This window comes from Miniopterus schreibersii (assembly GCF_964146895.1).
Source record: "Miniopterus schreibersii genome assembly, chromosome: 15".
In the NCBI taxonomy this organism is placed as follows: Eukaryota; Metazoa; Chordata; class Mammalia; order Chiroptera; family Miniopteridae; genus Miniopterus; species Miniopterus schreibersii.
Genome location: NC_138115.1, coordinates 47,010,156 through 47,038,154, shown reverse-complemented (window position 1 = coordinate 47,038,154; position 27,999 = coordinate 47,010,156). Strand labels below are relative to the sequence as shown.

Below are 27,999 nucleotides of genomic sequence, written 5' to 3'. Positions count from 1 at the left end.
ATGCAGTAAACAGTGGGGTACATGAAAAACTGGTCCTGACCCTCCAACCAGTACTCTCACATGTGGGAGTGAATCTAAGAAAGGGCCCCAAAAACTCCAAGGCACAAAATACATAAGCACATTCACTGTGCATCCGATAAAAGTAAAAAACATGCAATTACAGGTTCCTCAAAAAGTTAAACACAGAATTATCTTATGATCCAGCAATTCTACTCTGGGGATATGTCCCAAAGAAGTAAATGCAGGACTTGAACAGATATTTGTATACCCTTGTTCGTGATAGCATTATGAACGTAAACACAATGGCTGGAGCTTTAGCAGCCTTTTTAGACCATGAGGTGACCTTAAGGATGAAAGTCACAACCAGTATGGTGGACCTGAATGAAGGACAGGAGGAGCCTGGGGCCCTGAGGACAGCAGAGCTGCACCAGCACCACAGAGCCTCCCTCTGAACTTCTTTTATTGAGAGAAAAACCAATCCTATGAAGTGAAGCCACTGTTCTATGCAACCAAACCTAATCCTTGGTGATACAGGTAGTTACCCTTTAAATTATTACTAGGAGGTGAATCTGTGTTTCTCGCACTATCCATAGCAAAAATAGGGTAACTTACTTGTACCTCATCTCACCAAGCTCCTTCCCATTTCTTGGGTTCTGTCACCCCAATCTCGGGGTACAGATCCAGTTTCCTGTTTTCACATTATTGACTTTTTACGCCTGGAACTGCTTTCTATTTTCCTAAACCACTTTTACCCAGTATTTACAGTGAGATGCTCCAAGGCCTGCACAGCTGCCTGGCAGGGTTCAGGACACATATCCTTCCACCTTTCCTCTTCTCCCCAAAGTCAGCTCTTACTAGGGGACCGTGGAAGGCAGTTAGCATCGAGGGGTAAACTCTGAGATAAAGAGTTAAGTGCCGAATCAGGAAAACTTAATTTTACTCAGAGAACAAAATTTTGTGAAACCATAATACCTACTGTGCCTCCACCATTCAATGCAATCAACTGTCCTATTGTTAATTGAAATAATTTCCTGAACGGGAAATTCTGTTTATAAGTGAACAATGGTTACTTTTTTAAAACATCAAATGAGATCATCTGGATATTAAAAGACTTCAAACTCATCCCCCACCATGACTACAGCCTGATGACAATGCACAGTGAAGCAATATGGATAAAAGAAAGAAAACCGAGAGGGAAATAATTCCATGTTACTTGAGCCAGGTTTCAGCCCTACACAGACACAAATGCAAAGTTACACAGGACAACCTCCTACAAAGAAAACAAATGAAAAAGTATACACTATAATAAAAGGGAGATGTTAGCGTTACCGGGGGACGTGGTTACAATGTACAAACGTCAGAAGCGGTGCCAGTGTCTAGCAGGAGGACGCGCGGATAGCACGGTGGTCACCCAAGAAGGCCCCTCGCTCTGTTCTTCAAGGCGAGGGTGAGCCCTGAGGCAAGAAACCAAGAGTTGGCTTTTTGAAAACGGACTGGGGGTGAGAGCTAAAGAGTCTAAAGTTCCTGTTTGAGGTGATGAAATGCTCCAAAACTGATTGTGGTAATGATTGGAACATACTAAAAGCCATCCAATGATACACTTTGTGTGGGTGAATTATAGGATGTGTGGATTACATCTCAAGGAAGCAGTCTCTCTCACACACACACACACACACACACACACACACTGCAACCACATAAAGCAGGGTCCCTGAGCGCACTCACTTCCGTCAGTAACGGGGCCACACCTCTGAAGAACAGAAACACTGCTCAGGAGAGGTAAACTGCCTTCCACAGCAACTGCTTGGAAAGCCCACGGAGCTTGTAATACCTTTTCCAGACATTTCTACTGAAAATGGGTTAGGCAAAATGAGACTTCATGCTTAGAAACAATAGCTGTGGCTGTGTAGGGAATTCAATGCCACAGAACAACTGTTTACAGCTTAACAATGCTGAGTGGGTGGGGTACTACTGAACTCACCAACAGTCCCTGGAGGGCTTTTTTTGGTTTCTCAAGTAAAAAGGGCTAGTTCTCTCTTATGGTTAAGTTGATACAGATCAGGCCATGAAGGTCTCGGCCAGGAGTCCACAAATTATGGCCTACAGTGAACCCCAGCCCCTGCCTGTCTTTAGAATTAAAATTTTACTGGAACACAGATCTGTTCCTATAGGTGCTGCCTATGGCTGCTTTGGGCTATAAGAACAGAGATGAATAGCTGTGACAGAGACCACAGGACCCACAAACCTGAAATAATTACACTCTGGCCCTTTACGGAAAAGTCCAACCCCTGCTGCAGGCCACAGGAGCCCGAGTCCCTCCTTCCCTTCCCCACATCCACCCCAGCTCTCTCGTCCAGCAGGACTAAGAATAAACAAAGGGCTTGGAGGTCACTGACACCGTGGGGCTTCCCTGAAGACCCACCTGTGTACCTCCACCATTCAAGGCGGCTCCTTAAGTACCTGAGGGTCTTCTAAAATCCCAGGCTGTTCACAATTCTTCCTTCACTCCCCACCCTTGCTAAGGTTCACCGTGAATGAAATATCATTTTGCAGCTCTGTGACTTTGAGCCAGGCCACAGAAGTTGCTCTGGACAGAGAAATGTGAGTGGACGGAACTTACTGCGTGTCTAACCAACACCTGGACTGTGTCTGTGTGGTTGAGTGTCCTCTTGAGCTCCTGTCCTCTGCCAAGGAGAGGGTGACCCCACACAGCAGATGCCCCGTTAGCCCAAATTCTGCAACGAGTGTCAAGTGGAACAGACCTGAAGCAAAGCCCAGGCCATCCTCAGGTGACCTACAACCACAGTCGTGGAATAAATGATGCCACTGTGGACTTTGGGAGCTGTTTGTTACTCAGCATTTCTACAGCAAACCTGACTGATACACACCCGATTTTAAATCACATAAGGTACGACCACTGAGAACTAGAAGAACAGAGTTCACACCACCATCAGGATCACCTGAGAAGTTTAAACAAAAAAGACATGGCCACACTAGGCTCTCATAACATGCTCTCTTATAAAAACAGCTAGAAGCAGCTCCAGCAAAGAGCACATGGGGTAGAATAAAATAAAGGTAGATAGATCGAGGCAGGAGAAGGGGCTGGGTTGGGGAGGGAGGATTTCTTTTGTTCCACCTACACAACTAAAATTGCCTGCCTCACCTGTTGGGCTCTCTGGACAATCCCTCCGTTCCTTTCAAAAGTGGCAAACCCAGGGCGCTGCAGGTACCTGGTCTCAAGGTCAAGGCTGCCGCTCCTGTTGCTAGTGCTTCCCCGGACCACTAGGTGGTGCTGCACCCGCACCCGGACATGCCCACTCCCTCCCTCCCGGTCCTGGCAGAGGAGAGCGAGCTGGCACAGGATTTGCAGGCCCTTCCTCAAACTCAGATTGGCCTCCACCCATTTCTACTCGCCACAAACGCCCACATAACTAGAGGGAGACAGAGGTGAAATAACACTGCGTGATGGAGCGCAAACCTGCACCCGAATTGTCTGTTATGAGCTTTGTTCCATACAGAAAAAAAAGTATAATTCTATTTATCAGATAACATGCTGGGTTGGGATTGAGAACAGAATTCCCACAGAGAAGAGAAGCAATGTCAGGGTCCCCATGACCACAGGCTGAGCCTCGTATCACCTTTCCAATCATTAAGAAGCAAGACCTTCCTCTCTCCCACCGAGGCAGCTCGGTTTGCCCCTCCCTCCCCCCACGTTCCATCACACAGGTCAAACCCCAGCCGGGGCTGAAGTCCACCTGGATCACAGAGGTTCGAGTCCTGGTCTGAGCCGGCTCGTCCGGCCACGTCTGGTCTGTTTTCTTCCATCTGCCTTTAAACATCCTGTTCACCTCAGACTCACGCCGCCTTGTTTACGTCCCCTTGTCCACTCCCCGGTCCCTCCACCGGCGGCCTCAGGCTCGCAGCTGGCCAGGCTGGTGTCACCGCCTCTGAGCTAGACACCATCCAACTCCCCAGGCTCTCGACTCCTGGACCTCGTGGCCCACCTCTGCCAGCGACACCTGGGACACCTCTGAGATGGGAACTTCAGGTGCCCCCTCCCTGACCACGGTCCCCACCCCTGGTCCCTCCAGGGTGCCTCTAATCAACACCCTCTTCCCACCCAGTGTGAATCCCACTGCCCTGCTTCCACAGCCCTCCCTTCTACACCTCCACGTACTTTCCTGGCCCTTTCAGGACAAAACCCGATTCCGGATGAAACCAACTGTCCCCTCACTCCATGCTGCAGCTGGGCTCTGAGGCACCAGGGGACTCACAAAGCACGATGGGGCTGCCAGAGAGCCCTGAGATGCCTCGGACACCTACCCTGGGGTCCCCATGCTCAGCACCGGGTCTCCTACTCCAACAGGGGTGGGCGGGGGGGAGGGAGGTGGGCTGGATGAGATCTGAACCGGCCTCCCAGAGGGGCAGTAACAGGGTGAAACTGCTTTCCAGACGCCCAGAAGGTGGGCGGCGGTTCTTTGCATGTTCTGCCCCCTCCCTCTCTCTCCTGGTGGTCAGTCCCCTCCGGAAGACCTCCAGAATTCAGCCGTCAGACCTCTCACTGGGCTTCATTCCCCTCCCTTCCCCCATGACTCCATCTAAGAATTCAAAGACCTACTACGCGCTGACTGCATGCAGAGGGTCATTTCTCTCCTCTGGTCACTCACCTTCAAGCTCACCCTCACTGTCCGCTGACCCCTTTATTGTCTTCCTGCCTCCAGCTCAACCCAGTATGTCCCAAATGACACGAAGCCCCTCCACTGTCACAGGAGGAGTGTGAGACAGCGTGAGAGGGTGCCTGTCACCCACACGCACTGGGAGAGGGCCAGGGTGCACCAGGCCAGCTCACACCCACATGTGCTGGAAAAGCGCCGAAGAACATTCGCCCAGTGGGGCCGATGACCTGCTGTCTTCCCTGGGAATCCTGCCTGACGGTGGCACAGCTTCCGGGGCCGCAGGGAAAGGCGCAGTCCCAGGCACCAAGAGATCTGGGTTCAATTCCCGGTCAGGGCACATGCCCGGGTTGCGGGCTCGATCCCCAGTCAGGCGCGTGCAGGAGGCAGCCGATCAATGACTCTCATCACTGATGTTTCTGTCTCTTTCTCTCCCTCTCCCTTCCTGTCTCTGAAATCAATAAAAACATATTAAAAATAAATATAAAAAAATAAAAATGAAGGAAGAGAAGGAACACTGAAAATGAAAGTCCTACGAGGTATTCCTGTGGAAATGAAATGCCCGCTGGCTCCCGGTGCTGGGCCGTCTCCCGAGGACGGCGGTTTAGAGTCGGACCCTGCAGGCCTCCCAGGGCGCGCCACCCGCGGGCGGCCCACCAGCACGTCTGTTCATCCTGCTTACCAGGACGGAAGTCTGGGCAATCGGGGCATATGTGGGGATCCCTGCTCATATAAGGCCCGGGGCACACGCAGCGGGTGACCAAAGTGTGGCTCCTCATGGCTGGAATTCAAAATCCAAGCCGCCAGACAGCGACGCCAGGTGGGGTGGGCAGGCAAGCACTGTACTGGGAGACTCCACTGCAAACTGGGCTGGCTGGGCCAGCAGGACAGAGCCTGGGAGCGAAGCTGGGCTGTAAGTAAGAAGTACTAGTAATGGTTACGGAACCCTCTCCACGCACCGCGGCACAGGGCACTTCGTAGGAATCACCACACCGAGGACCCACAACCCCGAGGGCCCCTTGCCATGCCCATCTCAGAGATGCAGAAACAGGTTCAAGGACTCAAGGACTTGCCCAAGGTCGTGAGTCACACCCAGACCTCCCTGCCCTGGAGCCAACATGCTTTAGGCCCCACACCCTAGGAAGGCACAGACCGTCCACTGGGGCTGAACTATGGGGGCGGACGTCCCACAGGAGCGAGTCCACGGCACCCTGAGAAACTGCAGCAGCAGTTTCAGAGAAACCATTCATTCATTTCCTCTTAAACCCCTGTATGTCCAACAAGGTTTCAATGAGACCACTGGAATACGCATAAAAGAAGAGCAACCTATAAGTTTATCAGAGGGAGGCCGGAGTTGGCAAAGGACAATGTTTTACCAGAATAGCGACTCACGGAAAACCTAAGGCAACGGAGCTTCCTAGGAGGCAAAGCAAAAAGACACCCCCCCCAAACAAACAGAAAACCTCACTATTCAATACAAGGGAAACATAAGAGAAAAGAAAACAGTTCGAACATGAACCTCAAAAGTTCATCATGAAGTTTTTGATGCAAATGCGAAATACTACAATGGGAGGCATCTTTAAAATCATTTTTACAAATGATACAGTTACTGCTGCAATCAACTAAGAGTTGTTTGTAAGCAGAGGTCCTATGCTACAGGTCCACGGAGACGTTTAAATCAAGGTATTTTCACATCCGCAGAAGGTCCTACCGGACTTCCTACGGAGCTTCAGACTTTTCTAAGTATTTTCATAAAAATATGTCCCCTGCTCCCCCCAATAGCCCACATTCCCATTAGACGACCAGAGAAACAAATTCTGCCTCCCCAGCAGCTCCAGACGCCTGCCGGACTGCTGCTCCTAGAGGCCACACACCCCGCGGCCTCCCGGCCTGCCACGTCCGGCAGAGCGAGCTGCACAAACTCTGGCAAAGGTGAGCCGGCCACTGACACTGAGCAGAGGGCAAGGGGAGGGGAAGGAGAGGAGTCAGCGGCGAGGAAAAGATGAGCGCATTTCTGAGGCGCGGGTGGGGAGTGTGGGCGGAAGAAAGAACAGAATAAGCCTGGGCTCAGAACGTGGAGGAGGGGGCCACGGGGTCCAGGCTCAGAGACAACAAGACAGACGATGGGGAAGGGGCCTGTAAGCAGGGGGAACTGAAGGGCGACATTAAATCCACTAGGCCAGCTGCTATCCCCCCGCCCCCACCCAGCAGCAGGAATCCCAGGATTTCCCCGCAGGCCAAACATAGATGGACGATGATAAACAAAGACGCAGAGAGATGATAGGTAGGTTGGTATGTGGGTAGACAGACAGACTGGTGTTAGAGAGACAGACAATAGTAACAAAGCACATTGATAAGTGAGCAACTACTACGTGCCAACAGCACGCTAAGTCCTGGGCGCGTGTGAGCTAATTACTCTTCACAGCATCCAGTGAGGCACTGCCATGCGCCCCTCCTACAGCTGGCAACTGACGTATAAATAATAATTATCTTACTCAGAATTATGGAGGAAACTCCTCCATGAGCTACAACTAGAAAACTAGTAAGCACTTACCTCGTCATAGAAAAAACATTCCTCTAGGAAACACCAAAAGATGTTCAATGTCCACGCCCTGAGAGGAATACAAACCGAGACCAGGCGCGAGGCGGTTTTCTATCTCTCACCCGCAAAGAGGAGATGTTTGCTGACGCCCAGAGTGCCCGGGGTGCGGGCCCAGACGCTCTCCCACGTACGACGTCTCTGGCAACATCCATCACAACTCCAGTCCCCACTCGAGGAATTCTCACAAGCGCGCTCATCACATATTTGCTCCAGTGTGTGGGAACACAGACACCCCCTGCAGCCCTGCCGTATTTGCAAACTGCTCGTCCATATTCCTTGGCATGCATCACTCATCATACGTACTCATCAATTTTTGTGTATCTACTCCTCAATGGATGGACATCGGGGCTGCTTCTACCTTTTGGCAATTATCAATTACACTGCCTGGAACACTTGCGTATAAGGTATGGTGTGAACTTACATTTTCGTTTCTTGGGTATGTAACCAGGAGTAGAACTGACAGATCACACAGTAACGACGCAGTAGCTATGTGTAACCTTTGAGGAAATGCCAGACTGTTGTCCACGGTGGCAAATGTATGTTGTTTTAAGCTGCCAAGGTTTGGGGAAATTTGTTACACAGCAATAGATAACTAAGGCATGAGAATTAAACAAAGTTAGATATAAAAGGCATTTAGGACAATGCCTAGTACCTAGTAAGTGCTCTATCAATGTTAGCTATCATTATCATCGTCAGTATCTTCCTGCCACAGGGCCTTTGCTTCACTGCTTGGAATGCTCTTTCCCCCCTCCCTACACCACTAACTCCTACATATCCTTCAGACTTCTGCTTAAATGCCGCTTTCCCATAGAAGCCTTCTTGGAAATGCCAACTCCGAAATCCCCTCTGCACAATCTCTTAGTGCCCTGCACTTCTATGAATATCAAACACAGTCATAGTTCAACAGAAATCTGTGTAACTATTTTTAAGACATTTCCCTCTTCTGAAATAGAAAAGAATCTCCAGCTGGCCCAATGCCCTACCCTCTGTACACGCAACAGAAACTCAGTGACACCCCTCAGAGGCCAGCAGCCCACTGGACAAACGAGCAACGACAGAAACAGGCTGGCTGCAGAGAACGAAACACAACAGAAAGGAGGCACGGACGCATTCACAGTGTAAAAGACACAAAATAAGATGAAATACCAATTTTTTTATGGCTACCTGACTAGCCACGATGAAAAGCATTGATAATACCCACACTTGGCAGGAAACTGCCAGGAACGGCCACTCCCTTATGCTGGGGCCCGGGCGACGGACAGTTCACTCTCTGTAGGGCAGTGTTGTGAGCCATGTGCACCAAATCCTAAATGCACGTCCCCCTGTCAACTTACAGACATGCAGGATAAGTGACCCAAAAGACACACTTGCCAGAATGTTCCGCCTGGCCAGAGTGGTTCAGCTGACACAGCATCATCCCGAGCACCAAAAGGTGCCAGTTCTGGGTCAGGGCACACGCCTGGGCTGTGGGTTTGATCCCCAGACAGGGAGCATATGGAAGGCAACCAATCGATGTTTCTCTGTGTGTGTGTGTATGTGTGTGTGTGTGTCCCTTCTTCTATTAAAAAGCAGAAACTGGAAACAACTAAAAGCATCCTTCAAGCAGGGACTGCCAGAGGCAGGGGCACTTTCTTGGATCTTGAGCGGCCGAGTACAATGAGTTGCCTTTGCGGCTGCACCTTCACAGCAATTCTGCCAGCAGGGGCTGCTCCTCCGGCCACATCCACCTTCACACCCGCGTAGTTACAACTGAACCCCAGGTTCCATCTTTTTACTTAAGTGTCTCCTTTACGTTACGGTGAGGTGTTACATTGGCTCTTGTAAAATTATGTGTTTAGGGGGACTAGGTATCTATTAATTTCAGATTAATAAAGGAGAAATAACAAAATGTTTCATATAAAAAGAAGCATTACGTCTTCTGGTTTAAATAAATGATTGATCATAGCGATACAGCCACACAATGGGAGACGATGTAGCCATTTTACGGGATGAGGCAAGATTACATACACTGTAATAAAACATCCGTAGGTAACACTGTGCAATCTTTTCTAAGGCAGATCAGGGTAGATGATATGGTCCCACTCATGCTGTTAGAAAGAGAATTACATGCATTAAAACTTCCTGGAATGTGGCCTGGCTGGGTATCATCTTGGTGCACCAAGGTTGAGGGTTCAAATACAGGTCAGGGCACATACAGAATCAACCAAGGAATGCCCAAGTAAGTGAAACAACAAATCTCTCTCTCTCTCTTCTTCCTCTCTCTCTCTCAAATCAATAAATTAAAAATTAAAAACAAGCAAACAAACAAAACCTCCTGGAGTGATTTTTTAAAACTGTTACACTATAAATGGTGGAGTTACTCTGCATTGACTACGCTTTGGTACAATTTCAAGTTTTACCACTTGCATGTGTTATTTTTTTATAATTTAAGACCCTCGTTAAATGAAATCATTAAAAATAAAAATCCAGAATGAAGGAGGTTAACTTCAATAAGGTCAGGACACAATACTGCTGGGTCCTGACCCCAAGGATCCATTTTACACAAGAGGACAGCTTCTCTCCATGCCTCCTTAAAGGTGCGGGTGACAATGGTACCCACCCGGCAGGGCTGTAGGGTTTTTCTGGGGACAAAATGAGTCCCCACAGCAGGTTTGGAAGCCAGCCAGACACAGAGCAGCTGCTGGGTAAGTGTCAGCCTCCGTTAGCACTCGCGATAGCTAATTTTATGTGTCAACTTGACTGGGCCACAGAGTGCCCAGCCATCTGTCAGACATTATTCTGGGTGTTTCTGAATGATTAACATTCATATTGATAAACTGAGTAAAGCAGGTTGCCCTCCCTAATGCGGGTGGGCCTCATCCAATCAGTTGAAGGTCTCGATAGAATAAAGAGGCTGATGTTCCCACGAGTAAGAGAAGATTCCTCCTGCCTGACTCTGCCTTCAAACTGACATCAGTTTTCTCCTGCCTTTGGATTCAAACTGAAACATTGGCTCTTCCTAGGTTGCAAGCCTGCTGGTCCTTGGCCTTGACCTACACCATTGGCTCTCCTGAGTCTCCACCTTGCTGACTACAGATCTTGGGACTTGTCAGCGTCCATAATCATGTGCACCAATCCCTTATAATAGATGTGTATGTGTGTGTCTTGGTTCTGTTTCTCTGGACAGCCCTGACTAATGTAGGATTTACGAAATCTAATTCATTCCAGGTCTAATTACAGCTATAAAGTTTCAGTTCATGATAATTTCGGCTTGATTGGCTCATCTGCCAATGTTCACACGAGAGCAGGGTTCAGAGGACAGAGACAAGGTTCTGACTCAAAGTTCCTCACGGGGCCATGAGTCCGAGTCACCAGTGAACTGTGTGGCCAGGGGCATATCCAAACCCACCTACGAGGCCTGATCCCGATAGTGGCACCTCTGCACCCTCCTCAGTAAATCCCTGGAAAGCCCTGGCAGAGCTCGGCTGTGTAGGAAGAACAGGGTGCTAAATAAAGGCAGAGGCCCATGCCTGGCCCCTTGCCCAGCAACTGAACCCTGATCTGGTCACATTGAAAAGAGAGCACCTTGACAAAGCATGAGCCTGCAGGTGACAGGCCCATACTTGCAAGTCAAATGAATGTAAATCCATTATGAAACTTAGCATTTAAAGGAACACCATTAGGAGTGCTATTCATGGCTGGGATCAGTGTTCTGAAGTCCTGCAAAGCATCCCTGCTTAAGTCTTTAATAAGACTACTCTTTAATTTTTTTATTATAATTTATTATTTGCCAGCTTCCTAAAATGGTTTCAAGTGAGCAAAGACTAACACCAATGCATTAGATACATTCGAGGCTTATTTCAAATTCAGAACAAAAACCAATGAGGAGGATGGTAACAATGTATCAAACACCTGGAAATGTAGCCCCCCAACCATATGTCAAGGGTCTCACCAATACATTTTAACTAAATGTTATGATGTATGTCAAAAAGCCCCTGTGATAAATGTTCTACTCACTCACCTAATGAAGAGGAACTGAGGGGAAGAAAGAAGCTGGTGGCCCAAAATCATTTCGAGCACGTTTAAAAGACGTGAGCGTTTTGTGCTTTTGCTAAAGATCAGTTAGCCCCCCGCCACTCCTGCATTAAAACTGCAAAAACAAATCAACTGTCAACTAGGGGAGATTCCACTGAGAGAAAGTCAAAAGGAGCAAAAGGTATTTCCAAGTTACATTTGTAACATCGCTAAGTTACGAATTGAGAAAGGAGTTTTTTGTCCTAGATTCTAATTCACATCTCCTCACTCTGTGAAAAAGGGGATATTACAGCTGCCCATTCTTTCCTGTTTCATTTAGACAAGTAAGTAGCTATTAAATTATAATTTTTCAATGGAAAACACATTAAGAATTTTATTCTAGACAGGAATTAGCAAGCAAGACCTTAATTTAACTCTTGAAGTCCATAGTATTTTATTTGAGCATGTTTGTGGACAATAAATCCTCGAATTTGGTGGCTTAAATTAGGGAGAGACAAGGAACAATCCTAAGTGGTGGCCCTGAGAAGAAGAGGGCACCCAGGCAGGACTGCTCCTGGAGGCGCCTGGAGCCACTCTCATCTGGGTCACACCTGCGCCCACCCCCAGGGCTCTGGGGGCCAGACCAGTTCTCCTCAATGGACGGATCCCAGCAAAAAGCTGGCCAAGAATAGATGCCGGCTGAGCAGAATTACTGAATAAACCTGAAACTACACACACACACAAACACAGACATTCACAGCATCTCTTTAATCTCCTCTCATGCAAAGTCTCATACGTCCTGACACCTAAAACTGGCCCAGGACAAGAGGAGCCCCAGCTCCCAGGGGTTCACCGGTGTGTGGCCCAGACAGCCTGGGGCGAGAGCATCGAGACAACACAGAAACCAGGTGGGTCAGCAACAGTCAGACTCCAACCAGCTCAGAGGAAAGTCTGCCCCACAGCCAGGAGACAAGCCAGAGCAGAGCTGCTTAGCAAGCTCCCCATCACTGGGGTGTGTGTCAGAAGTACCAGGCCAAGCGCATTTAGTAAAAAAGAAATAAAAAATGAGGGCGGAAAAGAGGGAAGGAGAGAGGAGACGTTGTCTACCGCTGGTCACCTTTTGAAAACTTCCTTGCTGCCCCCGACACCAGCCAACCGAGGCTCTCAGAAACCAGGATGAAAGCACAGAATTTAGGAAAACCACAGAGCTGGAGAGGTCGGAGGGCCGGAGACTCCATTCAGATGCTGCACAGAACTGTCACGGGAACGTGGTGGGAGTCGGGCAGGCCTGGTCCCAATTCAGCCCTGCGTCCCGTGGCCCTGCGTCCCTCGCCCCCTCAGCCTGGATGAGGGGACGAGGGGTGAGCAGCCGCTAAGGTCCCTCTGCTTCGCCGGTCAATGGTTCAACATTGCAGTTTCCCTGCCACACGCCCCAGGAAGACCTGGCCAGCAGAACAGAGCAAGAGAGAAACGACGCGCCCCGGGGTCCGTTCTCCTTTCCAGCCACACGCACCACAGAGAAAGCCAACAGCGGCCAACAGGCGAGCATCCACTTACCACCCGCGCCTGTCCGCGTGGGCTCGCGCTGGCACTGTCCTGGCAGGGGCTGGGCCCCTACGGGCCGCCTGATCTGAAACACCAATGCCATGTGCAGCAATAAACTCCAAGGCAACTCGGAGAGGGAAGGGGCTCTTCTCCACCAGAGCCGGGCCGCAGCACCTCGGCCCCGCCACTCCCACGCCTCCCTCAGCACTTTTCCCGTCTGCCTGTTGGGGCAAAGCCTAGGATGGGAGCTGCCCTGGCCGCACAATGGGTTACGCAACCAAGGCAGGCCGGGCACCCTATCGGCTCATCTTGTAAAACCGCCCCAAACAGAAGATGACGCACCTGAAAATGTGATATCCCCAGGTTGGGGGTAGGGGGTGATGGGCTTTCGGCTTTGCCTAAAAACTGCAGAGGAACAAACAGTCTCCTGTTCGGCTCGGCGCTCCCTGGGAACGGGGGGCGGAGCGTATTTATCCGAGACCAGACTGCCTTTGGCAAAGCCCCGGGAGTCCACTCCTGTATCCCCGGGGACGCTCCAGTGGCTCCGAGAATGTTTTCCACTGTGTGTCTTCCTCTCAATGAGCATCTACTGAGACTTGAACCTGAGCGTGATCTGCATGGTCTGGCTGCCCAGCACCTTAAACAGGTAACACTGCCTGTGTTTACTCTCTCGTTTACCCAGCCGCAGCCAAAGGTGACAGCGCTGAGCTCCACCTCTCAGCCGTCCTCCGGAGCTGGCTGCAGGTATCCCAGCGAGGTGCCTTTGGTGAACACGCCCTGCACAGTCTGAGGTTTCAGCCCTATGTTCTGCCATTTCTTTGCCCTCGGTTGTCAAGTTCAGAGAAAGTAAAACCACCTAATAGGCTGGATGTTTCCTGGATTTCACTGGCACAGACGCCAGAAGAATCCCAGGGATTAGTTCACATGTTTGGACAAATGAAGACGCAGCTGGGACTCCGCCTCCGCCTCCATGAAGTCCTCCTGGTCTTCCTCTATCTTTACCCCCTCCGAGGCTTGGCCAGGCACCCTGCCTGGTGCTCTCCCGTGCGCCTGTGCCCATTGCTGTGCCAGCCACAGTGCACGTCCAGTTTCCACTCGCTCATCTGGCTCCCCAACTACACTGTACTCCTGGGTGACAGAGAACCTGTGGCCCAGGGTCGTGACCTGGATGCATGTCCCACCCCCTCAGAGCTCAGGGATCTTGGGCAGGATGCTGAACATTTCCTGATTTAGTCTCTTTACCTGTAAAAAAGGGGTAACAGACCTCCATTCACAGGGATACAGTAATAATTAAGTGACAATTTATTTACTCAACAAATGTCTACTGAGCACTGGCCACAAGCAGGCACTACTGCAGTTGCTGGGATTCAGGGGCACACACGTCCTTGCCCTGAGGTTAGTTTATATTCTATTTATATTCTGCAAGGGTAGCTCATGGCTAAGTCTGGGGAGAAAGATAAAGCGGGAAAGGGAGACAGGGAAAGGTAGGGGGATCACTCTTTCCGCAGGGGGGTCTCATTCCCAACCAAATGCCATATGGAGAAAGTGAAGAGGGAGCCATGAGGACATCGGGGGTGGAGGCGACCCAGGTGCCGGGCAGCTGCAAGAACAAGGGCCCCGAGGAGGGACGGTCCTGTGTGTCCAAGGACTAGCGGGGCGGCCAGTGTGCCCAGAGTGGAGCGGGCACCGAGAAGCCAGGTGAGAGGGGCAGGGGAGCCCTGTCACTTACACCCTCGCAGGCCACGGTCCGAATGAAGCAAACATGCACATTTTAAGCTGCCATTGGGCATTATTTCAAACACGAGGACAGGATCAAACACTGCGGACAAAACTGAGAAACAAAGCAAGCCGCAACACAGATACAACTGGGCTTGGCTGGAATTACGCTCCTGGCTGCCACTCCGTCGCCAACCTACACCTTTGCCACCCAGAGCCTCTGGTGCTGCCACCGAGCACCTGCCCCAGTGAAGACCGTGGGGGACAGAAAGGAGCAATCGCTCCAGCACGATGTGACAATCAGCAGACGTTGCCAGGGCGGGGAGGTGATAATCCTGCTCCTGGGACACTGCAGGGTGTGACTGACACAGGCACCTGTAAGTCTTGCAGATCTTGACAGTGTACAAAGGGGCCGTGTGCAGTTCCCGTTTCTGCATCCTGCAGGCCACTGTGTCTCATTCCCACGACACCCATCGTGTGTCTGAGGAGACGGAGCCTGAGAGGGGCCCGTGCCACACGCACCGAGTGTCACTACAGCCGTGCACACGCCTCATCAATGTTCCTGTCTTTAACCTTCAGGGCAATTCTACGAGGTGCCGTCTCCATCTCGGACAGGCCGGTTCTTGATGGGCAGCCTCACGATCCCAAAGCTCAGACTCTGGTGGTCCCTCCCCACCCCCTACGACCCTACCCCAGGCCCAGCCGGTGGCCGTATCCTTCCCCCTCCTCCCTCCCTGGCAGGGAAAGGTCCCGTACCTGTGATGGTGCAGGCATCCCGGTACCCTCTGTAGCTGGGAGCATCTTCCACAGCCTCGCTCACATAGTGCTCCTCAGGGCTGCCCGGGCTGCAGGCTAGGACCGCATGGTGGCACGCCTCCGGAGAGGGCACAGCGTGGGCCAAAGCGTCGTCGTGCAGAGCTGTGGCGTCCAGCTTGGCAGGTTTCACGGGGAGGTGCCCACTGCCATCGGGGGTCCCGCTGCCGGAGTCTGGCGCAGTCGGGCGGACGGCCCCCGGGAGGTCCGGCTCCCCAGCAGGGCTTCCTCACAGGGGGTCTGCGGGACAGTCAGAGAGAGGAGCACAGTTACTCAGAGTCCGAAAAAACAAAAATCCTTAGAAAATACGGGCCCCGAGATGACATAGGTTCAGGTTGCAAATTCTGAAAACTGCTTCCTTCAAGCCAAAAACTGACAACTACAGACCTTTTCCAAAGGAAAAAACCACAAGCAATTTCAGGAGAGTCAGCCCATTCACAGGTTCCGGGGGATCCAAGGTTAAGACCCTGGGGCCCAGCAGGTCAAGCTCTCTCTAGGGGCCACTCCAGCAATACCAGCCTAACCCTAGGACCACGCACAGCCCCGTTTAAAATCTGACGACCAAAATACAATTGCTGTAAAGGGATGGTGCATGACAGAGGCTACCTAAGACTCTACTGAGCTCCAGCTATAGCAAGCTGCGTGCCAGGGATGTGCCCACACACTCAGGAGAGCGCTCCTGCCCTAGGGGTTAACCTTTAATTCAGCCATGGCCCCTCTCCTCCCGGCATTTCCTTCTCCGCGTGACACCCAGTCACGAGCCGTTTATTTCACGGGGTTCCCTTTGGGAAGAGCCTCTCCGTGTGCCACCACCAGGATGCCCTCATCTGCACCTGTCCAGGACTCAGGTCTCTCACAAGCTGTGAGCTCCTTGAGAGCACGGGCTGGTCCTGACAGCTGCTAGGTACTAAGTGAATATTTGCAGAACACGCAGTAACGAATGAAACAAGGGGTTTGGCGCAAAGACGCTGAGGGTCCCCTAAAGCTAGGAAGCTGTGTCCAGTGCTTTGCAAGTTCTAACTGATGCCACCTGCTGCCACCACCCCTGTTCTCCACTGGGGACTGTAACCAGCCCCATTTTACAGTTGAGGAAAAGAACACTCAGAGAGGTTCAGTAAGTTCCCAAAGGTCACACAGCCAGCAAAAGGGGGAATCACTTGGATTGAGCCAAGCGATGAGACCCCAGTGCGAAAAGTATTCTGGGCACCTGGCCTCCTGCCACACGTCCTGCCTCCCTTCACTCTCACACAAGCTGGCATTTCTGAGGCTCCACGCGGGTCCAGGGACAGAGCAGCCGCAGCCCTGGCGCTCTCTGGCTCCAGCCAACGCTGGCACACCAAGCCAAGGGCTCCTTTCAGGCAAAGGACACAAGCAAGGCTCAGAGTGAGGGTGGCGGCCCCCAAGCAATGAAAGCGCCTCTGTTTCACGCACTGAATTCCGCTGGGGAGCCTGCAGGGAGGAAGGATGTTTCTCGGCAGAGGAGGGAGAAATTCTGCAACCTGGTCAACTTCTCTGCAGAAAGAGGTGCCAGGGAAAGAAGCAGGAGAAAGTCTACATGGAGGCAGCTCTGCATTCAGCTCAAAGACTCCGCCTGCCTGGCGCCTGGGTCCCCTTGGCCTGGGTCCCCTGCCTCACTCTCCTCAGCCCTCGGCCAACGATCCCAGCCCCCAGGTGGTCAGAGGGCTGGACAGGCTGTCAAGCCGATTCCAGTTCATTGTTGAACTCGGCTTTGCTGACCAAATACACACGTGAAAGTTCCTAAGAGCTCCCCCTCCAGTGTGGGATTTTTGTGGCTCGGAAACTGAACTCACACCCAAAGAGCCGTGTGACTGGGGAGCTGGTGTCACTCCTCTGGGCCACAAACTCCTCATCTGAACAAGAGGGAGCCTGAGCCAGCATCAAGGAACCAGCCACCTTGCAGCTAAGCCATGCCAGGATCCCCCAAAGTGGGGGCAGGAGGAGTTGTGGGAGGCCTTCTGCATCTCCTCAGCCTTTCCCCCAAGTCCCGGCCACATGCAGGTGACTCCTGGCAGGAGAGTCAAGTGATCCTGCATAGATAGAGCTGTCTGTCCTTTGTGGACACAGATCACCTGTTTCCCACGGGCTAAAAAAAGAGCTTCCTCCAGGAGCAGTGCAGAGGTGGTCAGGAGAAAACCAGAACCCAGCTCCAGGTTGGAGGCCCAACAGGTGAGTAGAAGAAGCCGGAGTAACCCCTCTGTGGCCAGCCAGGTGCCTGAGCTTTCAAAGGTTCCTTTTTCTGGGCAGAGGCATCCAAGAAATCTACGGACTGTGACTTACTGTCACGGTTCAGCAATTCTGAACAAATAGGTCTGAGTACAGCGAAAGTTTCCAAAACAGGACAAATGGTTCACCCAGATTCTATCTGTCCTCCATTGCTACTGTGACAAACTGCCACAAATTTAGTGGCTTTAAATAACACCCATTTGTCAACACACAGCTCTGTAGGTGAGCAGAACTGTGCCCCTCCCTGGAGCTTTGGGGAAGAAAACCTGTATTCAAGCTTATTCAAGTTGTTGGCAAAAATCAGTTTCTTGTGGTTGTAGGACTGATACCCCGGTTTCCTTGCCAGGCCTGGTCTTTGTTCCCAGAGGCTGCCCATGTTCCTTCTCACACTCTCCATGAGCTCCTAGGGGCCTCTCTCCAGTCCCTGCCTGTGAACCCCACATCTCAGAGCAATGGTGCATTGAATCCTTCTCACGCTTGGAACCTGCCTTCCGTTTCTGCCACAGCTCTCTAGCCTCCTATTCTGCCTTCCCCTTTTCTGCTCTTAAAGGGCTCCTATGATTACACTCAGATAATCCAGGATAATCCCTCTATCTTCAAGTCACATAATCAATAATCTTAATTCCATCTGCAAAGTCCCTTGGAGCAGTCCCTAGATTAGTGCTTGACTGATTAACCTGGGGATAGTAATCTTGAAGAAATGACTTCAGAAGTTTGCCTCCCACAGTGGCCTTTAATTCTGAAGACACAGCATGCCTCAGGAGCCCCTGGTATTGCCCCAAGCCCAGGGAGAGGGAGGACCAGGGCAGCCCACGGACACCCAGACCCTTTCGGCCCCAGAAGAAGATGACTGAGATCCAACGCTGGGGACCAGGCAGGCCTGGGTTGAGTCCCAGCTCAGCCACCACCTACTGATTGCAGCCCTTGGTCAGGTTCCAAGAGGTCTCTCCCCTAAAAAGTGTGGGAACTGCTACCTGGTTGTCAAGCTGCTGGCAGAAGCAGACACGGTGAAAGCAGATGACCTGAATCAGAAGTCTCAAGACACGCCCTATGGGTCATAAGCATTTAGCACCTGAACATAGGATGGAAGAATATTTTCAACACATCTGTATCTTAGGAACAGCCCCATGAGGCCAGGCGACCTGCAGGTTATGGATGGGTCCCAAGGGGAAAGAGCCACTTGGAATCATGGTGACCACTCCAGGACCTCGACCCTTGCTTGAGGCGGGCTCTCTCACCAACGACCTTGACTAGAGTAAGACCAGCGCTGACGTCTCCTGCTCTCCGGCCGGGCGGTTCTTTTTCTTGCCATCCTACGGCTACTTCTCTAAGGAAACTGCTGCCTGCTTGGACAGTGGTGAGACCCACATGTGCCTCAGTTAAAGTGCAGACATCCCAGCTCTCCTGTAACTGTAAGATGAGCTACAGGCCTGGCACTGGGCTCAGTAATGTACATGCGTGACCCCGTTTAAGGCTCACCACCTATAAATAATATCACTATCTGCTTTCTACAGGAGAGGAAAAAGGCTCAGGGAGATTAAATAACATGCCTAGGATTTGAATCCAGATTTGAATGGCTCTGAAGACGCTGCTCTTTTCCTTACAGTTGTAACACTCTACTTAAAGATACTCACAGTCCAGCCCTGGCCAGGTGGCTCAGTTAGTTGGGGTGTCGTCCTGTACACCAAAAGTTTTGAGGGTTTGATTCCTGGTCAGGGCATAGGCCTAGGTTGCAGGTTCAATCCCCAGTCAGGGCGCATACTGGAGGCAAACAATCAATGTTTCTCTCAGATCAATGTTCCTCTCTCTCTGAAAATCAATAAAAACATATTTTTTAAAAAGATGTTTCTTTCTCACATCAATGTCTCTCTCTCTCAAATCAACAAAAACATATCCTTGGGTGAGTATAAATAAAGATACTCACAGTCTAGTGGAGAATCAGACATTCTATGGGATCCTTGGCCAGTGACCATTCTCCTACATCTCTCCACTGGCTCTCAAAATAACCATCCTGCCGTAACAGGGGCAAAGGAACTCAATGCAAAGACCCCACTGTGACCAGTCCAGTCCACAGAAGAACCACGCACAGCCCAGCCAACCTAAGGATGAGGTCTGACCTCGGGGCCATCCAGGGCCACCTGATGGGCAACCCTGCAGGTCGGCTCCTCCCCTTCTCCGTCTTATCGCTCTCCTACCTCATCTGACCTTCCCGGCAGTCTCAGCAGCCCAGGCCAGCTCCCTAAATAACTGGGCAAGTGGCTAAGTGGTGGGAAATAGCATGGCAGGGGCGAAGAGCTGGCAGATGCGGAGGAGATGAGCTGCAGGTCTGCAGGGAGGTGCCAGGTGGGCCGGGGAGCAGCCTCGGCCCTGCAACAGACGGCTCCCTGTGGCTTTCACAGGCCTGGTGCGCTGTGCCCTGGAAAAGTAAGTCTACGCTAGAGCAAAGGTTAGGTGACTGGCGCAAAATTTTATCTCATTAACGACAGAAGCAGGACTGGGAGGCATCTCTTATTTACTCAAACAATTTTAACTCCTGCTGCACAGGGAAGGAGCAGCTTGGGAGAAGACACATAGAACAAGAAAGAAAATGTGAAGGAGCCAACATCCACCACTACGGCCAGAAAGTCAGAGCCACACTGGAGTGACCGAAGGCACAGGCGAGGAGATGCCACATGGTCTCAAGGACGGCTGTCGGGGCCTCTGTGGACTCCTATGAGAGCCCAGAGGGCCCCTCGAAATGGAGAGGCCAGGACAGCTGGAGACCAGGCAGACGCTGTCATGGTTTCCACTGGACTTCGGTGCAGAAAGGGGACTGCACATGTGTGCCTGTCATGCGTGTCTTTCCTCCCTTGCTATCACTTTCCCATGCCCACCCACCCTCCCACATGCACATACATATGCACACACACATGCACCTACACCCACATGCACACACGTGCACACACATGCAACTGGCTGTACACATGCACACAAAATAAATGCCATTTCTAAGGCTACATGATTCTCTGGCTCTGAAGAAAGTGAATCCCCCAAAATAGTTTTTTAAAAAATCAAGAATCACTCCAAGAAAGTGGCCATAACTCAAGGCAACTAGAGAAAAATGACTCGGACCCAGTGAGTCCCATAACTCAACCCTCTCTTTTCTAAACCTTGCCAAGGACAGAGCAACCCACACCCCCACCCCCCACAGGCCCCCAGTGAATGCCAAGTCCATCCCATCCATAGGGGCTCATGAATGAATGCTGCTGTCACGGGACCAAATGCCCCCCCACCTTTCCAAAAAGACTCCTGCTGCAGCGGGCTCGCCACCTCTGCCAGCCCGGCCCTGCCTCCAGCGGCAGGAGGGAGTGAGACTGAGGGGCCGCGGCTCCGCCAGCCTTACGTAACCGTCCCCCTCGCTCTCACTGGCCCCGCAGGTCCAAACCCGCCATAAATAGCTCCCTCTCCTGCCAAAGAGCCCGGGGTGGAGGCTGAGCTGTACCTCCCTACGGCCAGCCTCTCCTCTTCTGTCCCCAGCAGAACCTTTCTGTGCCTTCCAGCAAAAAGCGAGCCCAGCGAGACCAGCTGGCCCGGGCCCAGCACAGACATGTGTCACCTGAGAGACCCCAAAGCTGGGCAAGTCCTTTAAGCTTGGCTGTGGGTCCCGGGAGCCAGCGTTCCCAGGCCCGACTAGAAATGGGAACTGGAGGACGTTACTGTGCACAGGGCTCCCAGCATGCCAGGCCGGGGGGGCTCGCTCTGTGCTCCCAAACTGACTCAGGGCAAAGCCTCTGGACACTTCACTCTGCCAGCTGGGGAGGGGGAGGCCAGCCTGCGGGTGGCAGGCAGGCAGGAGGGGTGGCAGGGAGGACTGAGTCGTCCTCAGCACAGCATCCTGAGTGCATGCTCCCTGCCCCACTCCAAACCCCAATCAGACACTGCAGTGGTCTCTCTTCACATTCCCAGGACACCGGGAGGAAATCTGGAGGCTGGCCAGAGCTGGAGACGTTGGCAGGAGCAGTAACCTCACGCCAAGTCCCCGGGGGGTGGCTTGTTGGAAATCTCTGAGATGCCCAGCTGGAGAGCTGCGGCTTTGAGGAGGAAAGCTTCCCCCACCCCCCAAGAAAAGCCAGATGCTAAATTAGGAAGCCCTGGGGCCCACACTGCATGTGTCATCACTTGGAAGGGCCGTGGGGTCTCCAGGGAGCGAGAAATGGGGAGAAAAGACAGCTGAGATCCAGGGGGCAGGCATGAGGCCTGGCCCGCCTTCCCGGTGCACAGGCCTGAATTAGGAATGAACCTCATCCTGCCCAGATCAGCAGATGCTGCGCTGTCACTCTCTAGGATAAAGGTAATATAATCACCAGAGTGAGAGGCCAGGGAGCGGGCGTGAGGATGGGAGAGAGGAAGAGGGGAGAGAGCAGCTTTCTGGCTGTGACTCCTTGGGAGAGCCTGGCTTTTACTACATTCACTCCCCAGGAAGAGTCAGCCTTTTAAAAATCATGACTCCAGCAAGGCCAAGCGCACAAGGGGCCCCCGGTGACTCCACAGGGACCCTGTGCCCGGCCAGATCTCACAGCACCCTGCCAGCTGCATCATCACCTCCGAGAGTGGCCGACGGGAAAGGGGGCTGGAAGGAACTCACCCACCGTCCAAGATCCTCCCTCGGGTGGGGCGTGTGTGGAAGCCAAACCTGTTTAATACTACAGCACAGGGCACACACACCAATAAATGTGTACGGTATACATCAACTTAGTTCGTTGAACTTTCTCTGACTGCGTATGTGGATTTGAAAAATTTCAGAAGAAAACACTGGGACCTAAAAAGAGCAAATCTACATGAAAGAATTATTTTTTAAGATTATAAGGTAACACTGATTTCACAACAAATGTATGCCAAGAAATCATGAAGACCATCAAAACACATTAAAACCCATAATTAAAAATGCTTATGTATGAACTTTTATTCAAGAAAATTCAGTAATAAAAGTTTTCAGAAAAACACCCACCAGTAATGAAAGAAATGAAAATTAAAACACGACTGTGATACCAACTTGTTATCTATCATTCCACCTGTGCTTCAGACAAGGGTGCAGGTAGTGAGCTCACGTGTGCCCAGGGGCATGCAACAAAAGCAACTCCACTTCTACAATTATTTCCTAAGAAAAGAGTGCGACTGTGTACAGACATTCAACCTTCCTCTTCTCAGCATAGCACAACAGAGAGAAACTGGGACATGAAAACACCTAATAATGTGGATTTCAATTCAATCAAGCCGGGTCCATCCGTATGGCAGGTGTGTACGCTTCTCACCACAGCTCCACCTCTAACGGCGCCGCAGAGAAACACCTGGTGGCCAAGGCGTGCTGCTCGGAATAGACGGAGTGGGCGAAGGGCAGATCACAAAACAGGGTATGGACAGAATATGGAGTCTCTGTTTTAATAAAAATGAGACACAGGCCAATATAATAAAAACATATTTCCAGTAGAATTTCCTCTTCACAGGCATCCCGCACCCATAGCCTATCCCCACCCACAGAACTACCGCTGTCACCCCTCCTTAGGAGGTCCCTGGCTGTCCTTCAACACGACAATCCAGCCCCTTCGCCACTGCACCATCCTACCCGCCCACACTTTCAACCGCCTGGCTATGAGCACATCTCCTCAACGCAGGCACAAACGCATTTCCTAAAGAAAGCACCTCCACTACAAGCTCACCCCCTCCGGGGACAGAAAGACACAGTCACCATTAGTCACCACTACGTGATGTCGGGCAAGTTAGTTAACCTCTGTGAGCCTCAGTTTTCTCATCTATAAAAAGTCCCTGGCCGGTGTGGTTCAGTGGTTAGAGCGTCGGCCTGCAGACTGAAGGGTCCCGGGTTCGATTCCAGCCAAGGGCACACACCTGAGTTGCAGGCTCCATCCCTGGCCCCAGTCGGGGCGCATGTGGAAGGCAACCAATTGATGTGTCTCTCTCATCTCAATGTTTCTCTTTCTCTCTCTCCCGCCCCCTTCCACTCTCCGAAAAGCAATGGAAAAAATATCCTCAGGTGAGGATTAAAAGAAAAAAAGAAAGAAAAAAATGAATCTCATCTAAGCAACAGAGGAAGGCGGGACATTTGTGCTTGAATTTGACTGTATTTCTGAGGAAGGCTTCATTTCTGTTTCCATATCAGCTTCTCGGTGTGCATTAAACCACAGGGAAATCAGGGCCTGCGTGTTGTTGAAAACAGAGTCCACAGCTATGGTAACCGGAGTGGTCACTGTATTCTGACTTCCCTGCAGTATCAAGTGAGAAGAACCATCTCTGGGCTCGGACAGAGCAGCTTAGCTACATAGACTGTTCTTTGAATAAAATGTGCTTACCTGTAACCAGTCCATCAAGCCCCTGCATTGACAAACTGTACCGCATAAAAGTTCCTTCGGCTAACAAGTCACATTGCAGGCGAATAGAAGTCTCCTGCTCCTGATTTTATTCATTTTAAGTAATCCCCCAAGAGGAAAGTCGGTTTTATTAGGTCCACATTAAAGTCAGATTCTGGACTTAAACCAGCTTGATGGCAAAAAAAAAAAAAAAAAGGCTCTCTCCACAAAGCACTGACACAGGCGTGGGGGGGAGGGGGGGAATGGGAAACCATAGCTGTTTTTATCATGCACTTTAAGTAAATAATCCAAAGCAGACCTCAGGATTACTTAAGAAGTAGCACAAATAATTAGGAATGCGTGGTATTGAGGGTAGAAGCCAAAAGTCTCTGAATGAGAATATCTTAGGAGGCAGTGAGGTCAGAGACCAGAGGTGCTGAGAGACTGCAGGAAGCACATCACCCCCCACCCCCACCCCCACCCCGAAAAAGACACTCAATTAGTCTTTCTCACTGAAGTTAACAGGGCCGTTACCAGGGAACTGGTCAAAACAGCCCTGAACACACCAAATAAATATTGACAGCTGGGCCCTCAGTCACATAGTTGCCTGGATGGCAAGATCTCCCCCGGATGAGCACAACACGTACAGACAATGACAAGACCGGACACGAAAGGAGGAAACACACCAGGTAGGAGCTGGGCGGGTGGACGGCAGAGAGGACTGAGTCACCCCGGGGCACCACTTCTGTGCCGACCTTGCTCAGGGGATCAGTACCCACCTGCGGCCTTCCCAAGCTGGGCTCTGTCTTTCTCTGACCCTTGACTTTCCAGGGGGCAAGCGCAGCTCTGCCCATGGCCTTGGTGGCTCTAACACACCTCAGGGCTTCCTCTTAGCAACAGAGAGTTTAACGGCAGACCCCACTAGGACGGCTTGCTCCCGGCTTCTAAATTGCGCCACCTGCATGGCCTCAGGAGAGCGGATGGGGTCACATTTTTCAAACTCTGTTATGTTTAGCCTACAGCGTGTTTTTAATTTTTGAATTAACTGCCAAGTCTTGAAAGTCAAAAGTTTTCATGTAAAAAAATGTGGCGCTCTCGGCCTCCCTTGATAGGTTTGGAGATCTGGCAACATTCTGAGATGTTGCTGAGAAGTAACACTTGGTCAGGCGCATGGAGGCAGCTGCCCTCCAACTTGCCACAGTCCCCACCGCTCCCTAGTACCTGATACCCAGCTGGTCTCATCCCTTTATGTTATCTGCCTGGCCTCTATTAGCATGTTATATAGAAAAAAAAGGCAAAGCTCTAAAATAGCTTGGCTTCAACTAATACAGAATGATTCCAATCTCGGCAGCATCCCCCCCTTTTTTATATCAATGTCATTTTGAAAAATTCCAGTTAAAAAGAATCTCTGGAAATGGTATTGGTTTTAGATAAATTTCTGGTTAGCTTATTGTTCATACTTATAATTGTGAACATATAACCCATCATGAAAGTTTTTTTAAAAATCCTTAAACTTTCACATGAGAATTTTCTCCATCACATTCTACTATTCAATTTATATCAGAATTTCGCAGGGAATTCTATTAGACATTCAAAGATCTGATAATCCCAATTACACTTAAATTGTTCCAGAGCATAGGAAATGGAAAAAAAAATCCATTTCTTTTTCTATGAGGCAAATTTAACATTGTTGCCTAAACTATATAATATAGCACACCAAAAATGTAGAGACTAATCTCAGTCATGCATATCAATAAAAAAATCTTAATATAACATGAGCAAAACAGCTCAACTACGACATTAAAAAACAAAACAAAAAAACCCACATCATGGGACCTATTCCAGAAATGTAAACATGATTCAACATTTTAAAAATCCATTAATAGGACCCAACATATTACTAAATCTAAGGAGAAAAATTATAATTATTGCAAAAAAAAGTCAATAAAATTCAACAACCTATTTCTAATAAAAACACTCCATGAAATAGGAATTGATGGATGGGTGCTGCCTTAACATAAACACACACACCACACAGTCCTAAAGCCTGACATCTTACTCCGCAGGAAGCACTGGCAGCATTCTCAATGAGGTTAGGAACCAGGTTAGACACTCACTGTCTCCACTACTGTGTAATAACGTGTTAGGGGTATTAGCTGAAACAATTAGACAAACGGAAGTAATCAGCGGCATAGACTGGAAAGGAAGTCAAATGGTCTCTTTGCTGATATGACCGTATGTCTGGAAAAACCACAAGAAATATCAAAACCAATTCGACCAATAAAGGAAATCAGTAAAGTAGGAGGATATATTAATACAACAATCAGTGGTTTTCAAAACCACAACCAATAACCAGTTAGAAGACAAAATTCCATATATGAGCAAAATAAAATAAACTGAACAAGAAATATGGAAAACACTGAAAAGATCACGCAAAGTTACTCAACATGACATGACTCGTAAATTATTAGAAGCAACCAAAATGTTTATAAAAATGAATTTGTTCAAAGAAACAATGGAATACTACACAGCAATAGTGTGTGTGTGTGTGTGTGTGTGTGTGTGTATACATATATATATAGGAGTTCTCCGTAAACTGATTCTGGAACAGTCTCCATAATAAACAACTAAGTGAAAAAAGATAGGTATAAGATTACTACTTTTTGTACAAGAAAGAAGGGGGAATAAAATATTCACATACAAGCAGCTGTTTGTCCTTATAAAAATAAACGTGGGATGAACTAACAACTGGAAATTACTACCCTGCGGGCAGGTGGAAAAAGGGAGAGAGAATTGAGAGAGTAAAGAGCCGTCTCTGGGTGCACCTTTTCTACACTTTGGACTTTGGCTCGTGTTACTGTTTTACATAATCTAAAAATCAAATTGCATCAGTGGAGATGGGGACCCTAATACTGCCTGGACACAGAAAGAACGAAGGTAATCACAGAGCCGAATGGTAGCGTGACACCTGCAAGAGGAAAAGACGGCAGCGAAGTCACTCTTGCACACAATACTCTGTACACGCTACGCACTCGATGAGAGACATTCTAAAGACAAAAAAACGCAAGAAGTAAACCTTGAATTTTATTTAGCACGTTTGTTTATGGGAGTGGTATGGGTATAGCCAATTTTAAAATTATTTGGGGTGTGATGTGTAAATATATTGTTGTCCATAACAAGGTGTCGTTTGTAACAAGGTTTGGGGATTGTTTGTGTGTTCAGTGGAAGGTCAGGGAGGGAATTTTTGGCAGAAGGGGCAAGAAAACCCTAAAAAGGCTCAATGTGGGTGAAACTTAAGATTCGAGGGACAAAGGGGGAGAGGCAGGGCCTGTGCGCGCCTCCTCCTCACCAGCCCCAGGGTTACCGCTCGCACTGTGATCTATGTAACCGTACACCGCACTGGCCCTGGCCTCGGACCCCATGCTGGACACAGCATGGCCTGTGTCCAGGACGCAGATGACCCACCGTGCCTGACGTTCTCCGGGATGCAAAGTTCATCACGAAATGCTCAGCGAGTAAGGGAACCCTGGGCTTGGCCATGGGAGCGCTTCACGGCCGGGTGGCCAGGAATGCTTAGCACAAGCAAGCACCACGGACTCGGGTCTGCAGAAGGGCACGTGTCTTAAAGCCCAAGCCAGCAAAAAAAATAAATAAATAAAAATAAAACCCATGCCAGCACTTCCATGTTCTCTGACCCCTGCTGGGAATCAAACAGCATCCAACAGCCTTTACCCACCATAACCATCAAAACAAACAAACAAACAAAAAAAGCACAGCCTTCATATTCTAGGGTAGAATCATTCATAAATCATTTTCAGAAAAGCTTCTCATTCCCAAGAAGTTAGCACAAATATTTTAACTTCGCTATTTTAGGAAACATTCTGTAAGCTGCTTAAAATGTTTATCGTTCGCTCGCTTTCCCATGAAAAGTTCATAATCAAGTGGCGTGCAGTGCACTCTGCACTTTCTAGTCCAGAAGCACGTGGTGGCCGCCCAGGTCCCCGCTGATAAGGTTATTAAGAGTTCCTAGGAATGACATGCGGGTAACCCCGCAAGTTCAAGCATTTGCTCC

At 50.2% G+C, this 27,999-nt stretch overlaps 1 protein-coding gene across 8 annotated transcripts in view; it reads right to left on the bottom strand.

Moving 5' to 3' along the window:
* The window catches only part of TRAK1 (trafficking kinesin protein 1), a gene marked incomplete at its 5' end in the record, with an annotated part of 120,840 nt that overhangs the window by 70,295 nt on the left and 22,546 nt on the right, over positions 1-27,999 (bottom strand). For 3 of the 8 annotated variants that reach the window (XM_081159465.1, XM_081159466.1, XM_081159467.1), the window contains one exon: positions 15,286-15,570. Coding sequence is in view for 3 of the 8 variants with exons in the window: in XM_081159470.1 (XP_081015596.1) it covers positions 12,826-12,916 (91 nt within the window). Of the gene's footprint in view, positions 1-12,825; positions 12,917-15,285; positions 15,583-20,858; positions 20,920-27,999 lie in introns of those variants that run through there. The other 5 variants (XM_081159470.1, XM_081159471.1, XM_081159472.1 and 2 more) reach the window with 3 other exon arrangements.